Source organism: Felis catus, chromosome C2 (assembly GCF_018350175.1).
Source record: "Felis catus isolate Fca126 chromosome C2, F.catus_Fca126_mat1.0, whole genome shotgun sequence".
Lineage (NCBI taxonomy): Eukaryota > Metazoa > Chordata > Mammalia > Carnivora > Felidae > Felis > Felis catus.
Window position 1 is genome coordinate 82838036 of NC_058376.1, and position 22003 is coordinate 82860038.

Genomic DNA, 22003 nt, shown 5'->3' on the forward strand with positions numbered 1-22003 from the left:
CCAGAGGGAGTAGGCCATAAAGCAGGGAGGCAGTGAGCTTAATTGAATTCATATTTAATAATTACAGGCACCGTGCCCCCCCCTTCCCCCTGCCCAGGCAGCAGCAGGGGTGGTGCAGGGGCTGGGGCATATGCCCCCAGCAGCGAGGACGGCAGTCCCATGAGTGATTTTCAGAAAATAAAAAAGGACCCCAGGGGCAGGCGGTGGTGCCCCCCCCCAAGACACACCAAATTTCAAGACTTTATATATAATATATCTCTGTGCCCCAGGGGGAGGAGAGGGACACCTGGCAGCATCCTGGAGGGGGGCCCCAGGCAGCCCCACGCCATCCTGCCTCTTCAGCCATTTTATTAGCTCAGACACATCGCACTACAGGCACCCACTGCCACCGCCGCTGCTGCCGCCCCCCCTGCAGTCCGGGCGGCTGGCCGGGTCATCCGAGTGTCCATGGGGCTCCAAGTCCCCGGCCCCACCCGCCCTCAGTTGTGGTCAGACTCCTCCTCCTCCGCTTCACGAAGCCACTTGAAGAAGGCTGTGACAGATTTAAGGGCTACGCCCTTGCCCTGTTGCTCAGCGGGGTCCTTGCTACTCTCCCAGCTGTAGAAGGCATCCTCTTTCACCACGTCCTCGTCATACAGCGCATCAAAGAACATCCGAAGCAGGTCTGCAAGCAGGCAGGACAGCAGTTAAGGAGTGCTGCCCACAACCACCCAACCCACTCCCAAGCTCCACTGTTAAAAATCAAGGCCCTGACCCATCATCCTGACATTTGTGTGTCTGACCATTGATTAGAGTGACTAGGTAGGTCTCTAACAAGGTGTTAATCTTACTTTACGATCTAAGACTGCTGCACGCACAGGAACAAATCACAGCAGAACCTTACAAACCTGCCTTACCTTGGCAGCTTCTCCATTCATGATATATTTAATGAGGAAAACTATATACAGAATTGGTACTCCTAAATTTGGGAATCACAAAAGTCCCAGATATATCACTCACCAAAGTCAAGGGTTTATAACCTGGAACATTCACTGGCCACCATTACAGATTCTGACAAACTGGATCCCCATTTCCCCTTATTTTCCATACATCTGAACATACACATCCTCTCTAGCCTTGACATTTTTACGTGTGCCACATCCTTTGCCAGGATCATCTTTCTCTTGTCACCTTCCTAATGAATTCTTTTAGGTTCAACTCCAGCACCCCTTCCTCTGACCCTCTTTCTCCCCAACCTGGCTTCTAGTGAAGCCCTCCCGAGCGCTTGTCCTATCAGGCCTGAACACAACCTGTCCCATTCCCTATACTGTACTGCCAATCTTTCCAAAAGCAAATGGAGGCCAAGTAGTGAAACATTTCTTCTGAATAAAGAAATAAAGCATAGGTTCTAGAGTCCAGGCCTGGGTGAAATGCTGACAGCCATCTATGAGAAGCTGCAAACCAGCATGTTCCTCAGGGCGCACACACCCTCAAATCCACAACCACCACCCCTGGACAGCCCCCCAGCCCCATCCTATGGCAGCAGAGCATTCGTCCCAAACTTGTGCTCCAAATCCGGTGCGTCCCACCCTGGGGACCCTACAAAATCAATTATCCACTCTGCCCTGTATCTTCAAACCCAAGTTTCTCCCATCTAAACACAAAAGGCCTCCATCACAACCACAATCTTACAGTCAAACAAAAGACTTTTGTCTTTGGACGAGACATTAAACACTTTGTCTACACTTGCTGTTTTCCTTTTTTCCTATCTCACTCAAGTATTCCTCAGTTCTTTCCAATCCAGAGTGTCCCCTGCTCTACTAAATACTGTTTATGCCAGAGCGGCCTCCATGTTTTTATACTCCAAAGGCCCTAAACCGTCAGCTCTGCTCCTATGGAACTCTCAAGCAGCATCTAGCATTACTGACCACTTCCCCCTCTTAAAATTACTTTGTCCTTTGTTCACAGGGCCCTGTCCTCCTCTGGTCCCTCCCTGTGGGTCCTCTACTTCCTCAAGGCTCTACCCCATATTCTCATTGCTCTCCCTTGGGCAATCCCATATCCTCTGAGGGCTTGCACATGTGTTGCCCTGTGTCAGCTTCTCACAGATCAGCCACCAACCCTGACCTCTTCCTCTCCAAATGAATTCCCATACTCAACTGTCTACCTGACATCTCTGATCACCCCCACCCAGGGACCACAAACCCAATTATGTCCAAAATCAACTTGACCCAGTGTTCCCAACCCCCAGAGTGAACGGTATACCACACTATCACCTCACTCAAAGCATCCTGAGAGTCATACATTAACTTAACCTGTCTCATCACCTCTTCCCCCTTAGGCCAGTGTTATGTCTTAACTGTAGTTACACCCCTCTCAGCTTCACTGCCACCAGCAACGCAACCCACTCCTAATTTGCTGCTCTTGCCATGTTCACACTTAACCCATTCCAAACCATTCTTCCTACCAAAGGCCCAGATGAGCTAAAAACTAAAATCTCACAAAGCCTTTTCCTGTCCTTAGGCCGAAGGCCAAAACTTGTCCCACGGCTTAGACAGCCCTGCATGACCTAGCCCACATCCATCTCTCCAGCCCCATCTTGCCTCACATAGGACTGGCTGCTGTGCTTGCCCACACTGGCCTTTCTTGAACAGTTCTGTTACTTTGTATCAAGTACTTTCTGCCTCAGGGTCTTCCTTTACACACACAGTTCCTTCAAATCTCCCCCTCCAACTGGTCATTTAGCTACCATTTGTCACTTCCCACTCATTATCCTTTAGACTAGGTGTCCCCAGAGAGCACCCCACAGGACCCATCTTCCAACACTCATCACCACTGTGTTACTCTATGCCGACACAGAACTGTACTGGACTTTATCACTGCCAATGTCCCAGTGCTCTGGCACATACCTATCTGCTGAATGCATAATCTCAGGCATATTAACCTAAGCCTCAGTCTCCCAGTAAGAAAAAGGGGATAACAGCATCGGCCTTAAACAGTAGTTGTGAAGATTAAATAAGGCAAAAAAAGAAAATCATCTCAACCCCATGCCAGGACGCCAGAGCACTCAGTATTTAGAAACTGTTATCACTTTTCACCTCCATGCTCCTGGCACAGAACAGTAGTCAAGTAATCTTCACGATGAGTCTAACTTCTTCCATTTGTAGGCAAAGAAATAAGCAGTGCAGGGGGAAGGAATCAATCACCAGGGCATTTTGCTCTCCTATGACCAGCCCCCTTTCTTGGGTTGAGACCCTTTGCAATTACTGCCTCCTGTTCTCTGGCAGCTCCTCCACCCCACCCCTGCAGCCCGGCTCTTACTGGCGGGCTGTTCTAAGGTCACTACAAGGGCCTGGAGGGCGTAGAGCGCTTGCAACTCCTTCTGTTCATCACATAAGTATTTCTGTAGCAGTTTCGCTCGAGCTTTCAGCACCGCGACATCCACTCGGAGGGGCGTCTCAACTACAGGAAGACAGACGGGGTTAAGCAGAACAATGCACCCTCAGCCTGGTCCAGTCCACAACTAGGAGGCAAAGACCAAAACCTTCCTCCCTCCATCTGCTGGGCCCACCCTTGCCCCTCCATCTCCCTGGCTCCTCTTACAGATAATTGCAGAATAGCAGACAGCTGTCATGAGGGCCCGAACTAGTGTGTTGGATGCTACCTGCTGCTCACTCAGGTTGGCCTGTGCAGAAGAGAAACAAATGGCCTATATGTTCTGAATTCTGTCCCTACCCGCACACCAAAAACTGCCTCTCCTGTATGCCTCTCTCCCAATATCCAGGAGACACATACCTCTATCCAGTCAAACACCCGTTGGTTACTGCTGCCCTCCTTCAGCAGCTTCTCCAACTGTTTGCTCAGCTCCTCAGAGGAGAGCATCCTCTGGCCGGGGGCTTCAGACTCCTCGCCCAAGGTATACTCCACCTTCTACAAATGAAAAGACCCAAATAGGAGGTAAGTATACCATGTGAGTCACTGAGGGAAGAGGGAGACGAATGGCCAGTCCCAAATGCTAGAATTAACCTAACTCCAGCCGCAAACCTGTTCAGCGACAAACGCACTGACGTCCTGGCCTTCAGGTAGAAATTCTTTCCAGCTGAGTCCAGCTTCTCGCCACAGCATCCCCACCTTTTTGGGACCCTAGAAAATGTAAGACCAATTCAGTAACCCTCTCTCCCTCTAAGACATAGTTCCACAAATGTCATCTAACAAATATTTACTGAAAGCCCATTAGGTGCCTAAGGGTTCAAATTGTTACAGAGATACCAACAGGCACAGTCTCTCCATGCCTACAGACTGGTACTACCACCCAAAGACACAAGAACTCATCTACCACAGTGCTAGGAAACTGAGGCGGGGGGTAGGGTGCGGTGGGGAGAACAGCCTAACAGCCTCTATGAAAGACATCACTTAGCTTTCACAAGACCGCCTTTACTGAAAAAGGTAAACAACCAAATCCAAATACCTCATCCCAGACTTCTACATTCCTCGATGTTTCTTTTTTCTAAAATTGCTTAGTTTTCCATTATTCCAACTTACCAAACGCTCATGGGAGAGGACAACTTCTAACAAATATGCCTTTTTAGTTATTAAGTCCAGAAAATTTTAGATACAGATCTATCCCTCCCACAGCCCCAAGGCAAATCAGAAATCCTCACATAAACAATAGTCTGAACCCATTTTCTGTTAGGGAACAAGGCATTCTGAAGACATTACTCTTAAAATAACCGACACTCAAAATGATGACATTAATCCTAAATAAGACGATTATACTTCACGAATTTTAAAGATACTCATTCCAACACCACTAAAATTGAATTGCCTCCAACACCACTAAAATTGAACTGCCTCACAGTTGATATATTACATTTAAACAAATGACCGTAAGTTTTTTCCTTTATTAACAGTGCATGAATAACACATCCTATAACCTAATACACCAGATTTAATGAACGCGGTAGTTCAAAGTACTTTTCTCTCTTTTATAACACAAACTACCCTGCTACACATTTCTACTCAAAAGGATTAACAGGATGCTGAAAGAGCAAGTCCTTTCCACTAAAGTCTCATTTGTCCAGGTCCCAGGGGAGCTAGACTTTTTTTTTTTTTTAGTGTTTATTTATTTTTGAGAGAAAGAGAGTGCGAGCAGGAGGTGGGGCAGAGAGAGGAGACACAGAACCCAAAGCAGGCTCCAGGCTCTGAGCCATCAGCACAGAGCCTGAGCAGGGCTCAAACTCACAAACCGTGAGGTCATGACCTGAGCCGAAGTTGAAGTCGAAAGCTCAATGGACTGAGCCACCCAGGCGCCCTGGGAAGCTAAACTCTTAAAAGTGCCCTTCCCAGCTCTCACTACCAGAGTACCCTGCCCAACTTGCCTTTCCCATCTCTCCACTATGACATTTTATAGTCACCACTTAACTTTCACAAAGCAGTCCCAGCGCCCTTCTGGAAAGGCTTTCTGTCATGAACATTACCAACCTCACAGTACTCAAGACACTCCATTTTGACTATTTTATTTCACGCTTTACTTAACGCTGTTTTTATTAGGCTGTCATTTCTTACTTTTCTCTTCCAGCTGGTTTCCTATGTTTTATTCACGGTGGTATCTCCAGTGCCTAGTATGTGATTAGTAAATGTTTTTAAAGAATGCTAGCTTTGGGGCGCCTGGGTGGCGCAGTCGGTTAAGCATCCGACTTCAGCCAGGTCGCGATCTCGCGGTCCGTGAGTTCGAGCCCCGCGTCGGGCTCTGGGCTGATGGCTCAGAGCCTGGAGCCTGTTTCTGATTCTGTGTCTCCCTCTCTCTCTGCCCCTCCCCTGTTCATGCTCTGTCTCTCTCTGTCCCAAAAATAAATAAACGTTGAAAAAAAATTTAAAAAAAAAAAAAAAAAAAAAAAAAAAAAAAAAAGAATGCTAGCTTAACCGGGGCGCCTGGGTGGCTCAGTTGGTTGGGCAACTGACCTCAGCTCAAGCCATGATCTCACGGTTCAGTTCGTGAGTTCGAGCCCCACGTTAGGCTCTGTGCTGACAGCTCAGAGCCTGGAGCCTGCTTCGGATTCTGTGTCTCCGTCTCACTCTGCCCCGCCCCTGCTCACACTCTGTCTCTCTCTCAAAGATAAACAAACATTAAAAGAAAAAAAAAAAAAAAGAATGCTAGCTGAACAAATCAATCAATCAATCAATCAATCAAGGGCTTCGGGTCTTAGATTCCCATTCTCCTCCAGCCTTGGCGAGAACTCAACAGGAACTGGTCAGTGCCAGTCTCAACATTTCCTCTCCCAGGTACCAACACACAACTACCATCACCATTAACCCCATCCCACCAAAGGACCATGAGGTTTCAGGGTCACAGCAAGGAGCCAAAACCGGATGGTGGGAAGGGAAGTCCTGACACATCACCCCCAAAAGGCTCTCACTCACCATGCTTTTACATAGAAGCCCCAGGATCTCCAGCAACAGAGAAGCAGCTTTGCCCATGGGTCTCAGAGGTTTTGTAATCTCCCTACAAGAAAATTACAGGGAGTGTTGATAGCCTCCAAAGCCCTCTCAACACACTGCCCCATCCCTCCCTAAACCCAGGCATCAAACTTGCCATACGTACCTCCTTTCCCCTCCCCAACTCTGTCTTTACCTCTCTTGAATCCCACTCAAGGGGCTTACCTGAACAGTTCCCCCATAGGTACTCCACCTTCCTGCAGAATGGGCGTTATGAGTTCTGCTAGGTAGAGCCACACATGGGGGATGTCAATTTCCATGTCTTCAGCCAATTCTAGGATTTCATACAAACTGCAGATGAAATGAATTCAAAGTCAGGGCCTTCTAGGAAAGACCAGCCAGACCTCCCACCCTCCATCTGGGGCATCACGGCATTGTTAAAGGATCAACTGTGGAGCCCCTGGGGAGCACTTCCTAGGCACGGGGCAATTATCTCAAGCTAAAGCCACACTCCAGTCCTTACATGGTACACCCCTATCCCTGCCAAAAGATCTGTTAACCAGGACAGTTGAGGAACTCCAAGGTTCCATGGGTCCTATAAAGGAGGGAAGTCTGTGGGTATGGAAAAATAGGAGGCCCTAAGAAGGCATACCCTTGGTAGTACTGAGCAGTGGAGAGGTGCCCGGCAAAGAGCAGCTGGTGCAGCAGCCGCCCCATATGCTCACGAGCGATAGTGCTGCGCTCCAGTGTTGACTCGATGCCATGCCGCACAAAGATGAAGAGCAGGGAGGGTGAGGCCAGCTCCTGTACGCACTGCACTGCCTCCTGCAGGTGTGCGGGGCAGGAGGGAGAGGGCAGTCACCGTCTGGTCCAGACCCCATATTCCATGCCTATCCACACACGTCCTTCCCTGCCCACTCTGCTGTCACTCAGACCCCTCCCAATGCCTACCTTCATGTCATTGAGATGGAGATATTCTTCGATAATGGCTTTGGATTTCTTTTCCAGCTCTTCCTCAGAGAGTGCAGCCTTTGGGGGGCTCACCGGGGGCAGGGTGGCTTCTCGCTTCACTGAAAGGGAAAAAACAGATTGAGGACTTCAGTTCTAATTTTCCTAGAAAGAAGGGCCCAGAGCTCTGAAGACGGTCTGGGGACTGCCTAGTCCCTTCCTTTCCTCTTCCAGCCCCTTACCAGCATCCCGCCCACGGTCCCGATCCTCCGTGAGGCTAGCTGCCTTGCGCAGTCCCTCAGGCTGGGAGGGCCGCTCTCTACTCCGTTCTTCCACTTCCTTGCTGAAGCTCCGCTTGGTGGCAGGTGTCCGAGAGCGATCGAGCCGGTCTCCACGCTCACTTCCCCGTTCGCTCCGCTCTAGGCGGTCTCCCCGGTCCCCGGCTTTCTCACCTCTTTCCCGGCTCAAGCTACTCCTGGAGAAAAAAGCAGGCACGTCACCTCTCACCTATATGCTTAGCTGCTCTCTTGTATTAACTATCCAACATGCTGAGCAACTGCAGGGCCTAGTTCCTGGCGTCAGGAATGTGCCCCATCTAGCCAGAGGTTCTGAGCATTACAGGTGTGAGGATTCCTATAGCAACCACCAAAGTCCAATCACAGCACTCTCACAGCATAAAGAAGAAAAACATCCAGGAAACCTCACCTCTGTACCACACGTCTGCTATCTGTATTTTCTGTAGGTACTGCTTGTTGAAGGGCTGAGAAGCGGTTCAAGGTACTAGTAGCTGGACGAGCAGCTTCTGATGCTGAGGAGGCAAAAAGCCCGGATCAGAATCTCTTGCTACTGTCTTCCATTCTATCTCCTACTGTTTAGGACACTTGGTCCTAGTCCCGACAAGAACACAGTTTATTCCCCAGCCCCAAACATACACCTCCCATTACTACCTAACCACTTTGTACCAAAAGCCTCCCTTATAGACAAGGCTCTGCCCTCAAGAGAGAATAGCCACCCAGCTCCTTACAACGGCCTCCATACCTGCATCAGAGGGCTTGGCTCCTGAGCCTCCACTGCTGCCCTTGCCCCAGCTCAATCGCCCACCAGGTGCAAAGAGCTGGTTGTTAGAATCAATGGAGCCGGGCTGAGGAAGGAAAGGGGAGTGGAGTCATGAGTCTAATCTGGCCAAAGCCCGCAGCCACAAGGTAGCAAATTGCCTAGACCAGGGGAAACTTTTCCTGTAAAAGGCCAAATAGTAAATATTTTAGGCTTTGTAGGCCATATAGTTTCTATTTCAACTACTCCACTCGGCCACTGTAGCGCAAAAGCAGTCATGCACAATACTTCAGGGAAATGAGAATAGTTATATCCCAATAAAACCACGGATACTGAAATTTACATTTTGAATAATTTCATGTTACATAATACCTGCCTTATTTTTTTCAACCGTTAAAAAAACACGAAGGCCATTTCTTAGCTGTGAAATGTAGAGAAGCAAGGAATGGGCCAGATTTGTTGGGAGTTTGCTGACACTGGCCCAGACGGATGTGACTACAACCCCGGCTAGAGCTGGCAGCCCTGTCACTAGCAATCTAACTAGATAGTCTAAGAGGGAAAATTCAGCCGTCGCCTTCCCAACCTCAGAAAATGAGGGGACTGAGATCCAAACCTATGCTCAATGTCTGTTTGATCCCTCTTCACCCTCCCATGACCACCACCCCTCCCTCCAATACACACACCCCTACCTTCGTGATCTTGGTGAGCCGTGAGGTGTCGATAGGGCGGCTGCCCTTGCTGATGGGGACTGTGTTCCAGCCACCATCATCCACAAGTGGGAGGCCTCGGCCTGGGACAAAGAAGAGGGCATATTACAATAATGAGTAACTCCTAGCAGCCATATCACCTGGGGCCAGCCCAGCCTCCCTTCCTCAGATCCTCAGTTCCATCACACGGTCTCAGTGGCCCAGACACGTGGCACTAACAAGAAGTCATCAACGGAAAGCTTAACCCCTTACTCTGCCCCTCCTTAATCTGAGCCTCAAACTCACTAATAGGTGGGCCTGGAGGGCCACCCCGACGCTTGTCGCTGCCCTTGGCCATTAGCTGCTGCACTTTTACATGTTCCCAGTGCTCCTCCATCTCCGCCTCCTTGTGGATCTGGTCAATGGTCTTGGGACCCTGGTCCCCACGACGTGGCACCCAATTGCTCTGTGGGTAGAGAAGGCCAGTCACAAAGTAATTACATCAGATGGCCAGACAAAGCCGTGTTGGGAACTGGGGACTGTGGGGTACAGGAAGCAGACCAGCAGTGGGAAGGAGCGGACACACACCCGTCGCAGATCCAGCACGTCTTGCAGCATAAAGCGGATTCGGGATGAAGTCTTCTTTTCCTTAATGATTTTTTCCATCTGGTTGAAATACTGATCCATCCGGGGCTAGGAAGAAGCAAAGGCATCAGGTCAGGAACTTGTAATACCTCACCTCCAACTGTAGGCCTGGCCCCTCCTCAGACCTTCAGCTCCATCATTGTGGCTCAGTGGCCCACACATGACAGCCCAACAAAGGGTCTGTCGTCCCTTCCACATCCCAGGACCCCTACCTTGGCTTTTTCAAAGTCCAGATCTTTGCCAATGGTAGTGAGCAGACGACAAAGGCATTCAAGAGACTCTTCATCATGGTTCTTAAGTAGTTTAACCACACAGTCATGCATTATTGCCTCCGTTAACATCTTCAGCTTAAACAACTCCCCAATAAACTTGATATTCCCTAAAGAGCGCCGCCGGGCTATGTCTCGAGCCTCTTCCAACTCTTCCTTCAGGCGTCCTCGTTCTTCTGCCTGTCAGTTATAGGATAGAAATCCATCAAAAAGGTACCCAGCCACTGGGCTAAAACGTCTCCCCTCCACTGCATTTGGATTCCTAAACGTAGCAGCAACTACTCATGCCTCAAGGCAGAGAAACCTCCAAAACACCATGAACCCCCACCCCTCCCTTATTCCCACCCCCAATTCTATAGCAGAGTAGCAACCCGATGGACAGTGGGTTGGTGGGTTTTCTCTCACCGTAGCAGCTTCATCCATTTCTTTTTGCTTCTTCTCAAAAACCTCATCATCATCTTTGTCTTTCTCAAACTCCTTCTGACATCGATTCAACAACAGTTTTCGGAAGTTCACAGTCACTGTTGGCTTTTCTGTAGTGGGCACTTTCAGCTGTATGTCAAAGAGAATGTCACATTTACACTGGTCCCAAGTGGGAAGGCCCTCCAAGAGTCTTTAACTACCTAACCCAGGAAGACCTCTGGTCCCCAATCTGCCTCCTTCTGGCTGCCATCAATGGCACAGGCTGGAAGAGAACCAAGAAGCTGGACTCAAGGAGTCTCAGGAAGAGAAGTAGGGAACTAGACCACAAGGTTTAGTAACAGTGGAAACTAACCGCCATGAGGCAGCGGCACATGTTGGCATAGGCCACAGAGAAGTTGGGCTCTGAAATGGCCTTCTCGAAGATGAGGTCAATGACCCCTTTGAGGCGTTCCTCAGTGTCGATGGCCAGCTGCGTCACCTGCTTCATCAGCTGCTGGAACATCTGGGGTGTCAGCTTATTCAGTATGGAGCGCACCCTGCGGAACAGGTCCTGGCAGAGGGGACAGAGAAGACACAGGATCCAGTGAGGTTCTCAGAAGAACAGAGGTCGCTGGGAGGAACAGTAGAGGGTGGTAGGGACTCAGGTAGACACTAGTGATAAGAATGACAGAAACAGGAGCAGCTGGGTGGCTCAGTCGGTTAGGCATCTGACTCTTGATTTCAGCTCAGGTCTGATCTCACAGTTCATGAGACAGAGCTCCACGTCAAGCTCTCCACTTTCCGTGAGGAGCCTGCTTGGGATTCTCTCGGTCTCCCTTTCTCTCTGCCCCTCCCCATATGCACATGCACTCTCCCTCTCTCTCTCTCAAGACAGATAAACATTTAAACAAACAAACAAACAAATAAAAGAACAGAAACAGAGAGGGCAAGGATGACAGAGGGCAGACCTTGAAAAGAAAAATTGGAGACCAAAAACAGCACTTGTCAGTACCTGGGTTTTGCTGCCATCAGCATCCTCTTCCCCTCGATCCTTATCAGCAGCTGTCCGCTTGCTGCTGGGTTTCCAGGCTTTCTCTGCTTTGTTCAATTTTATATCTTCAGTCATTAACACCGTAGCAATGATCTTGCGTGGCTCCTTTCGGGGGCCCTGCTGAGAGCGCCGGGGTCCCAGACCAGCCTGCTAAGCAAGGGGCAAGAACAAGTGAAGACACAGAGCCAATCAGCACAACCTGTGACACTGCCACCACGCATCTCCAGGGCAGTTTTCTCCCCATCTCTCAACAAGACAAGGGAGCCATCCCCCAAACCCCCTTGACCATCTGTCCCTCTAGCCAGTCCCACTCACCGGCCCTCGGGGCAGCTCCCCACCTGGCCCACCCCTTGGGGGCCCACGGTTGCTAAGGGCTGGTCGGCCAAGGTTGGCAAAGGAAGGAGTGAAGTCTGGGCCGCAATTTATGCCTTGAAGTCTAGCGGGGTCCAGTGGCCGTAGTGGTGTTTTATTGGCCTGTGAAGAGGATGCAGAAGGCATGAGAAACAGTTATGGCTCTTGACTACTCTCTCAGGACCTCAGGCACCTCCCCCAGCAAGCCTGCCAGCCCAAACTGACCCTCCCCCTCAAGCCTACCAACCTTATCCAACACCACATCGCTGATATGGGGCAATCCCTCTGGCTTCTGCATACTGGCAAAGATGAACTGAAAGCCAAGCAGGAACTCACGGTCATAACGCTTTTTCTCCTCAAGGTTTAGAGGCTTCCACTGATCTACGAGGAAGACAAGATGAACCAATCATATACACTGGTCTCCTGGGGGCCTGGCAAGAATATACAACCCTTCTCAACTTTTCCCTCAGCATACCTGACTTATACTCATACTTCTGCTCCCCTGGCTGGATGTTCTCAGCATTGTGAATTTTGTCTTCCTTTGAGTCCCAGGTCTCATCTGCTTCCTCAGGCCGGGGGGGCACACTGCTGCCCTCAGGCTCCAGACCAGGGCTGGTGCCTACAGGAGGCTGATTTTCCACCTCTGGTACTCCTGGGCTCACCTGTAACCACAGGACACCCCATTTTGGTTACAGTATGATCACTGTTCCATACCCACACTCTGCCCTCTCCCCTCCATTACTTTCTGCTCCCTTACCTCCTTGAAGGCATCTAGAAGGTCTCCTACAGCCTCCTTCTTATTGAGCTCCTTAATTTTCCGTCTCCTCTTTGGCACAGACACTGCCACTATTTATTTAGGGGGGAAAAAAGTGGGAATAACTTATATGGGGAACAAAAGTGGGAATAACTGGGGAAATAAAAAGCAGCTACTGTATAGTATTTCCTCTTTCCAACATACCCACTGTGGACTTAAAATTTCTTAATCTCGGAATTTTAGCTCTTAGGGTCCATGACAAGGCTTCTATGACCCAGACACAGTGGCACAAATGAGAGGTCATCAATAAAGAGAAAAAAAAAAAAAAAAACACACCTTTCAGTCCGCCCCACTTCTACCATCCCATCACACCTTACCTTGGGTGGCTGCTGCTGCCTCCAAATTCTGAGGCAGGTGGGCTGCAACAGGGGTGCTCTCTTGGGGAAGAAGTTCCTCTCCTCCTTTCTCACCCTCAGCATCTCCTGTTTCTCCTTCTTCTTCATCTTCTTCCTCTTCCTCCATTTCCTCCTCCTGGGCGGGGGAAGCAGCTGGAGGAGCCATAGCTGGAGTGGCAGAGAGGACGGCGGGGGGAGCCACTGATGCTGTAACCTCCTTGGCCTGCTCCTGTGGCTCACTGACTGGGCTTAAGTCCACAGCTGGTGGCGAGGGGGCTCCGTTGAGCAGTTCCTCAGGTTGGGCAGTTGGAGCAATGGGCACGGGGGATTCAGAAGGACAAGCTGGCGGAGGGAGAGGAGCAATCTCTGGGCTCGACTCAACCTCTGGTTCCAGATCCTCAGATGAGACCATGCCGTTAGGTTCAGGCAGAATTTCCACTTTGTGAGATGCAAGGGGGGTGGGAACCTGGAGAGGACTGGAAGAGAACTCAGATTCTGGAATCGGTTTGCTAAGTGTCACTTCTACTTCCAGTATGGGTTCGGCGAGGGGAGTGGGTTCTGGAGAGAGGCAATATGGCTCCCTAGTTTCACGGGGCATGGGGGTGGATTCTTCTACAGACATCTGGATCATCCCCGTTGTCACAGTGTCCCCAGGAATGGAGAGGACTGCAAGATTAGGCTCAGACCCCGGTTCCAAGATTGGGGGTGGTGATGGGGTCGGACAAGGTGACGAAGGCTGGGATTCTGAAGGGCTGTGCTCTGGGCCAGGCAGCCCCGGCCGGCTCCCAATGACTGCTCCCTGGGACCGGTCATCTGCACCACAAAAAAGACAAGTAATTAAAAGCAGGTCTTCAGTGCTGTTGTTCCTCCTCCTCCCAGCTAAGACATTCCCAGCCTAAATCACCCCCGCAATCTTCTCCTATCTAAGCCTTTTCCCTTCTCACCTAAAATCTGATCCACCCGCAAAATCCCACTACCTAAAACCCTAAGTCATTCTTCCCTGGCACCCAGGTCAAGTCACTCCACCTCCTCAGCATTTGAAACTGTCACACTCCTTTTCACCATAAAAGCTCTGCCCCACCTGCTTACCTACCTGGCCGGACAACAACAGCAACCTGGGGTGTCTCCCCATTAGCTTGAGGCTCCAGACCGCCTCCCGTCTGCAAGACATAAAGAGTTACCAAGTTTACCCTGAAGAGGCCCACAACCCTTCTCTACTAGAGCCATTTCTACTTTAAGTCTGCCTAAAAATCCAGGAAAACAGGAAAACAAATCCCTTAGTTGGAAAAAAAGATCAAAGGACTTGAGAGTCCAGGTCAGAACAGCCATCGTAGCCAGGGCCTCACTCAAAGAGCAGACAGTACCTGGGGAGGGGTGGGTGTGGAGGCGGTGCGGGCCCCAGACATGATCTCCTCTGTGATATCCTTCCCTCCTTGGTTTGGATCTCGAATTCGGATCTGGGGAAAGAAAGCTCCGGGATGAGTGGGAAGCAAGGGGAGCCCACCTTTCCACCCTGCCCCACTCCTAAGACTCCACACCAACCCCCCACTCCCCACTGGGAAGCAGGTGGGTGAGTGCCAGAAACCCCATGAGTTCTACTGTCAACCCATCCAGCTCAGCTTGTATTCCCTGCCCTGGCCCCCACCCCTAAGAGACCCTTGACCTCACAGAGCAATCTCGTACATCACAATGCCCCTCCCTCCCTCATCCCTGCCCCACCAGCAGTCCCCAAGTCAATTGGCTGCACACCCTAGAGCCCAGGACCCCCATCTAGCACCCATCCGGCTCACTTGTGGCTAGTCTGCCTGATCTCTGGGGGCAGGGCCCAGATCCAGTGGGTGGAGCCAGGGTGACTCAGCGGCTTCCCCAGCCCTGGCACCCTATTCTGGGCACCACGCCCAGGGCTTGAGGATTGAGCAGAGGCGGAGGCCTCAAGAGCTTCCAGGACTGGGAGGTGGGGGGTGGGGCCACAGAAAACAAACCATTTCCAAGACAAGCCACCAGAAACCCAAAACCGAACATAGATCTTATAGACCCCAGAACCTTGGTCTCTCAGGAACTCCTGCACTAGCCACTTCAGTTCTTCCCATGAGCTGCTTCTACACTGAAGTCTTAGTACCTTATACTTTACAAAGAACCTGAGCATTTCAGATCCCCATTCTCTAACCGCTCCCGGCTGAAGATCTCCTTCCTCAACTTTCTGCTCCCTGACCCACAATATGTCTGACCTTGATTCTCCCTTTCCCAGATGTCCCAGAGCCCCTTGCTGCTACTCACGGTCTTCCGCTCCCTCTTGGGAGCAATCTGGGGTGGCTGGTTCATCAAAACTGGGGCGGGGGCCACACCAGTGGGAAACTGCTGCACACCCTGGGCTGGGTAGTAGGCGCCAGCTTGGGAGGGGGGATGGGCGAAGGGGGATGGAAGGGACACAGAAAGGAAGAATGGTGGCAGTGTCAGGGCCCAACCATGTACAAATGCCTGCTTGAACACCTCCCATCCCCAGAACCTCTCATCACCCACGGCCGGCCCCTCGCCCTGCCCCACCCACCTCCCCAAGGGAGTTAGGTGTCTATCAAAGCTGGGGAACCAGTCTGAACTGCGTTTACAAGAATTCCTGACACTGACACACACACCTTATAGGTGCACACTCCTTCCCCTCCACACCAGCTACCACTACCAGGAACTTCTGTTTCTCTTCTACCCTATAAGATATAATGTATGCCTCCGACCCCCAGCAAAACACACACACATGTATTCTGAGGGAGCAGCAACTACTTAACCTGAAACAGAATCAGGTCTTTGGCTGGGAATGAGAAAAACAGATTTGCCAACCCTGTCCCACTCAACCTGAGTCCAGTTCCAATCTCCAGCCCTTTACTAAGGGGCAAGGAAACAAAGAGTAACATTATGAACCAGGCCCAGGAAGTGGAAAAATTAATTCCTTAAAGCAATGGTCTCCAAAATGGGATGCATTCTTTAATCTCATCCATAATATCCACTTGTTTGTTTTTTGACAAACATGTTACTTGTTTAAATGATGCATATGTATAAACAAACAAAACACACATATTAGAGGTACACACTCAAAATATTTCCTGAGATGATCAGAAAATTTTGGAAACGACTGCGATAAAAAAGACTAATCCTTTCCTAGAATATAAGTGAAAAACAGCTACAAAATCCTCTCAAATCCACATTACATGGGCTCCCACCAACCACAGAACAAGTGTCACAGGAAATGTTTACTAACAGGCCCTCAAACTTGTGCATGACCCTATATTCTTTGACCTGAGAAGGACTCCTAACTCTCAGCAATAGGATAAAACACTACTTGCCCCTCACCCAACAAGTTACATATTAAGCACCAATCCCTACTTAACCCTATCATTTTTAGACCAAGGAATGAGCCTAGGAAGGGTCTAGGAATTTATAGGTGAGTTTAGATGCTCCGTGGGACTCACTCTCAACCTGACTTCTTCCCCTGCTTACCATAAGTTCCAAACTCTGTAGGGCTTGCACCCGGATAGAAGCTTGGGGCTCCTGGCTGTACAGGATACTGCTGTGTCGGGACAACATATGTGGAACGCCCCTGGTGGGGAAGGGGGAGGAGGGGAGAGCAGTTGAGGGAGCTATGAGTACCATATCAAACTACAAAGAGAACGTAGGGCAAGACAGGACAGGTCAACTATGGGCAATGACCAAAACGAAGTCCCACCTCTGGAAAAGAGATGGGACTGGAGGGTCAGGGTAGGGGAGGTGGGGGTTCGGGTTTAAGGTTCCAAGGCTTCCAGTCCCCAAGCCTCCAACCTCACCTGTCCAGGGATGTAGTAGGCCCCTTGGGAGGCTGAGTAGGAAATCTGGGAAGGGATCATCATTACTTGGGATCCAGCAGGGTAGACATGAGCAGCTGGGCCAGGGCGGGCGGGGGCTGCACTCTGCACTCGGGAGGCTGCACTGCTCGGGGGCTGGGCCCGGCTAGGGTAGAAGTGCTGTCAAGAGCGAGGAAGGCAGTTGGCATTGGGAAAGGAAGGAAGTGGACAGCAAAATGGCCACTCCACAATGTCTCTACTCTGGAGAGAAATACTGGGGGCTTTGGAGCACAGGGACCAATCCTAACTCACTTGACCAACTAATGATTAAGTGGCCTCTTGTACTCACACATACCCTCCACATTCAGGTATACACTTTGCACTCCATGAATATACTCCCTCACTGCCGTGCATACTCACGTCACTTCCACCAGGCTACCCTCTGCAGAGGCTTCCTAACACCCAGATGCATCATGCCTAAGTGAAGCCCTTTTGGGCAACATAGTCCCCAGCATGCATTGCTCCACCCTAAGGTACTGAGAAACTAACCACTAACATGCAACAGTCTCCCAGTTCCCAGATATGCACTCTGCAAGACTTAGCCTCTAACATGCATCGGTCAGTCTCAGACTGAGGACCTTAACAGCAAACATGTCCCCACCCTGAAGACCCCCAGTCCCTGTATCTAGTCCTCGACTAGGGCGGAGGATAATGGTGAGACTATGAGAGGGTCCAGGATTAGCAAAGGGGTATTACCTGCAGAGACCTGAATCCTCCCTGAGAGCACATGGGGACAGGAAAGAAGAGAATTATCTCCAAGGTGATGAGGGGGAAAAATGAAGGAAGTAGGACAAGAATGCTGCCACTTAGTGAGAAAGAATTTAGGGAACAGAGAAAGGCAAGAACCAGCTGGAGTGTTTACTTTGCCATAGTCCAAAGAGAAAGAAGGGAAGGGAAATGGAGCAACCACAACCTCCCAGTAAAAGAAGGAAATAGGAAAGAAAACAGGAGTTGGCAGCGGGGCCCAAAGCACTGCTCCCAATTCTCAAGGCACCAGGACCCCTACTAATGCCACCCCACAGACTACATACTCCCCAAGGGGCCAGCCACCGTAAGTAATCAACAGCACAAAGTGCAGAGACACATGAAAGAACACAGAGCAACTATCAGGGAATTGGGGCAGATACAGGGTCTCCACAGTTTCCATGCGAGGCCCAAACTGGCCTAAGGTTTCCATGGCTCCCACCCAGGCACCCTACTCCCCTCCCCACAGCCCCTCACCTGGCGGGGCTGAGAAGGCGTGTTCATTTGTGTCGCTTGTGGCGTACTGAACACCACCGGTGCTGTCTGCCCCGGGGGAAACGCTGGCTGAAGGGGGGAGACCAGAGTTCAGCAAGAGGGGAAACCCGGGTGGGGCAGAAACCCAAGCTGGTAAAGTAAGGGGAGCAGACCTGTGGCAAGAGCTTTAGCAGTCCACATGCCCCCTCTTCCCCATGACAGCCCCTGGGAACAGCCCAGGGGCCCTGTCTCAATTTGGCAGCAGGAAGCTGCACTTTGCCCTGACACAGATGGGGGTGGGAAAATCCAGAGGTTGGAACCTGTTCCTGACCAGCTGCCTGGTCTCCCCCACCCCCACCCCAGTCTCTGCTAATTCCTCCCTAATTACCTGTGGGAGTCCAGGGGATGGGGCAGGTGGGGGGCCTGTGGGCTGTGGAGCTTTGTTCATTTCATTTGGTGCCACATCAGGGTCCCCCCAGCACCTGTTGGGAAAGAGTGGAGCTCGGAAAGGAGAAGGGACCCAAGCTTAAGGCAAATGGAGTGGGGGGAGGGGGTGAAGCAAGGGCCGGGTTCCACACCGAGTCCCGGAGGCGCGAAGGGGTTGAAAGAGCAGAAAAGATCCAGCTCATGTCCCCACCAACACGTTGTCAAACCAGAATCACCTCCAACCACCCCCCTGATCTGCTGAAACAGCCCCCTCACTCACCCCCTCGGTTAAGAATAAGTCCACGGTGCGGCCTACAGGTTCTGGGCATCCGAGGGCCTGGGGTTGGGAGGTGAGGGGTATCAACCTGGCTCCGCGGGGCCCAAGACCAACCAGACCGGAAATTCCAGGTCTCGCTGGCACCAGGCTCCCGGATCACAAACGGAGCTAGCAGCTTCGGCCGTGGTGTCCCCACCCCCCACCTGGGGACACCGGGTTCGGGGCCAGGCCCAGGGGCACACAAGGCACGCCTGCTGCGGGTGGCCGCAGGGGCACCCGCGCGGGGCCAGACGCGAGGCCTGCCGCCGCCCAGGAGTGGAGACCAGGAAGGGCGGGAGTCGGGCCGTAAAAGGCCAGGCGGGCGGCGGCCGAAGAGAAGCCGGTTTCTAGTAAGTGAGGGTCGGCCCGGAGGGCGGGCGGGGCCGGGGGCTCCTCCCTGCCCGCCGCTGCCGCCTCCCTCCCCTGCGCCCTCCCTGCGCAGCGCCGGCCAGTGCCAAAGAACAACGTGTCACTTCCCGGCGGCCGGGCCGCAAAGGGGGGAGGGGGCGGCGGGCCGGGAGCCGCGGTGCCTGCGCCCGCGGGGCCCCCTCGGGTCAGACCGAGGTGGCACTTCGCGGCCGGCGAACCCGGCGCCCTCCCAGCCAGCGGGGACCGCATATTCCGGCCCTGCGCTCCCCCACCCCCACCCAGCAGCCAGGCCGGGCCAGGCCGGGCACACGTGGGCCAGGGATCGGGCCCTGGCGGGCCGGGGCCCGGGCTTGGGCCGCGGGGCCAGGGCGCCGGGGCGGCGGCGCAGGGTGGCCGGTCCCGGCCCGGATGGCGGCGGATGCGGGGGGAGGGGGTGGGGGGGCCGGGTCGGGCCCGGACATGGCGGCTTTACCTTCAGTCTCCTTCAGTCCGCGCGGCCGAGCCCCACGCAGCCGCACAGACGTAGTCCACAACCATTTCCGGCTCCCCGCACAGATCCCGCTCGGCGGCCACCGCTTCTCCGCAGGCGCAGCCGGCGCCCCCACGTGACCGGCGCAGAGGGAGGAGCTACGCCCGGCGCCGCGGAGCACAGAAGATTTGCCCCGCCTGGTCATGTGACAGTCACTGCCCGCCCCCGTGTCCCCTCCCGAACTTTGGAACTTCCAGACTGACCCCCATCTGCGTCTCCGTTCCGCGGTTCTTTAGTTCATTCATACTTAGAGCATTTATTGAGTGCATACTAAGTACGAGGCGAAGTGCTGGCCAGGGGCTGAGAGTAGCGAAGTTCATTAAAGACTCAGTCCTGCCTAAATAAATCATGATACAAATAGGAAAATAAAAATTATGCAACCTTTGAAGATAAGGTGATTGAAATACTTATTAAACTGAATGTTAGGCCAGAAAGATTGAAACATTCTAAGAAATTAGTATGAGTAGATTTGCCTCCCAAAGATCAGCCACTCCCAGGGAGGGACAAAAGTCAATCATGGAAAGTTCAGAATAATGAGGAAAGAAGTAATCCCAAAACCCCTTCCCTGCAGCCAAAAGACTTGGCACCAGGAGGAACCGTCCTAGAGCCAAATACACGTACTCAGATGGCCTGGGTTTTAATCCAAACTCTGCTGCTTCCTGGCCATGTACCTACTACCCACCTACTTAATAACTGTTGTAAAAATGGGAAGATTTGAAACCAGGCAGTCTGACTCAAATCTAAACTTTTAACCACCCTGCTTTCTTTACCAATGACAACATCCACTCACTCTATTGGATTGTGAAGATTAAAGGAGTTAATTCATGTGAAAGGGCTTCAGTGCCTATGTACCTAGCAAAGACACACTTGCTCTCACTCACCCACGTGTGATCTGTGGGTGTAGGTGTGTGTATGTGTACACATGTAACCTCAGAAGGTAAGAAAAAATTTTCTCTGTACCAAGGATAGAGTGGTGGTTCAATATATATGGCCTATCTGATCTCAATCTTCACAATTTCCTATAAAACAGATTGTATTATTCTTCCCATTGTATATGAGGAACTAAAGCTCCAAAGCAGCAAAGTAGACAGACACATGGCAGAGGAACTATAGTGAGAGTGAATACGTAGATCTAGTGTTCTCTGACTCGATCATGTATGACCCCTTCCTCTACTCTTCTCATTTCTCTTCCTCCCTAAGCCAACTAATAAATAAAATTCAATTCCTACCTACATGCCAATCTGTTTCTAACTCAGAAACCTCTCTCTTGAACTCCAGTTAGAATAAGGTACCACCTAAAAGACATCTCCACCTAATCATCCCACAGGTGTCTCAAATTGTGTATGCCCAGATAGGAACTTATCATCTCTCCTTATGCAACAGAGTCCTCCACCTCAACCCCATACATGTTGGTGCCTGTGTATTTTTATTTTTTAAGATTTTTTTTTAAGTTTACTGTTTTTAATTTTTTTTAATGTTTATTTATTTTTGACAGAGAGAGTGCAAGCAGGGGAGGGGCAGAGAGAGAGGGAGACACAGAATCTGAAGCAGGCTCCAGGCTCTGAGCTATCAGCACAAAGCCTGACGCAGGGCTCAAACCCACGAACGGCGAGATCATGATCTGAGCCGAAGTCGGGTGCTTAACCAAGACACCCAGGCGTCCCAACTTTATTTTTGAGAGAAAGAGACAAAGAGCATAGGGGGGGTGGGGGGGACAGAGGATCCAAAGCAGGCTCTGTGATGACAGCAGAGAGCCCGATGCAGGGCTCAAACTCACAAACCATGAGATCATGACCTGAGCCGAAGTTGCAAGCTTAACTGACTGAGCCACCCAAGTGCCCCTGTGTTCTTTACCCATGAATAGCACCCAAGCTGAAAATCTGGGATTAATACTCCATTCCTTCCCATCCACATACTACCTGTAATCAGACACCAGGTCCTCTTGGTATTTGGATCAAATTCAAGTCCTATTGACTATCTTTAAAAAAATCTTTCTCCTGCCCTTCCCCATTTCTAATGCCCTAGTTCAGGCATTTATTTCCTTTGCCTGGTCTCCCAGCCTTCATGGTGAGCTTTCTCACCCAGATAACTGATGATGTCACTTCCCTGCTCTCTTTCAGTGGTCTCTATTGAGAGATACTGTCAACTTCTTAACACAACAAAGCTCTTCCAAACCCGATCTGAGCTTGGGTCTCTTTACTGTATCTCCTACCACACTTTTCCTGGCCCTGTACGCTTAACCGAAGCAAACTATCCATGGTTTCTGAAAATAAATAGCTTTTCCGCCTTCCTCCTTTCCCTACTCCCT

At 51.2% G+C, this 22003-nt stretch overlaps 1 protein-coding gene, 1 long non-coding RNA gene and 3 other non-coding genes across 13 annotated transcripts; 1 reads left to right on the top strand and 4 right to left on the bottom strand.

Annotated features, from left to right (window-relative positions):
* Positions 1-38: 38 nt before the first annotated feature.
* On the bottom strand, positions 39-19777 carry EIF4G1 (eukaryotic translation initiation factor 4 gamma 1). 9 transcript variants are annotated; one of them, XM_019840044.2, is made up of 34 exons: positions 19639-19777; positions 18762-18818; positions 18444-18537; positions 18059-18145; positions 17534-17554; positions 16781-16957; positions 16458-16557; positions 15246-15358; positions 14333-14425; positions 14062-14128; positions 12951-13781; positions 12577-12665; positions 12295-12481; positions 12067-12200; positions 11784-11942; positions 11430-11615; positions 10791-10988; positions 10421-10567; positions 9959-10195; positions 9690-9794; positions 9408-9567; positions 9105-9205; positions 8401-8503; positions 8068-8170; positions 7605-7837; positions 7366-7484; positions 7067-7239; positions 6640-6765; positions 6400-6481; positions 4024-4122; positions 3775-3909; positions 3583-3664; positions 3301-3441; positions 39-664 (listed from the first exon to the last, which is right to left on the bottom strand). In XM_019840044.2, the coding sequence occupies exons 3-34, from the start codon at positions 18501-18503 to the stop codon at positions 480-482; spliced, it is 4833 nt and encodes a 1610-aa protein (XP_019695603.1). In that variant the 5' UTR covers positions 18504-18537; positions 18762-18818; positions 19639-19777; the 3' UTR covers positions 39-479. The 9 variants fall into 9 exon arrangements, with proteins under 9 accessions (XP_019695603.1, XP_019695601.1, XP_006936284.1 ...); XM_019840042.2 differs by having other exon boundaries at positions 11430-11618; XM_006936222.4 differs by lacking the exon at positions 17534-17554.
* LOC111556458 lies at positions 9284-9359 on the bottom strand. Its single transcript, XR_002735930.1, has one exon. It is a non-coding gene; the product is annotated as a small nucleolar RNA SNORD66 (small nucleolar RNA).
* On the bottom strand, positions 9862-9923 carry LOC111556460. The gene has a single exon (XR_002735932.1). It is a non-coding gene; the product is annotated as a small nucleolar RNA SNORD66 (small nucleolar RNA).
* On the bottom strand, positions 12811-12885 carry LOC111556459. Its single transcript, XR_002735931.1, has one exon. It is a non-coding gene; the product is annotated as a small nucleolar RNA SNORD66 (small nucleolar RNA).
* Positions 18450-20927, top strand: LOC123380005. The gene is made up of 2 exons (XR_006585208.1): positions 18450-19147; positions 19722-20927. It is a non-coding gene; the product is annotated as an uncharacterized LOC123380005 (long non-coding RNA).
* The last annotated feature ends 1076 nt before the right edge of the window (positions 20928-22003 follow it).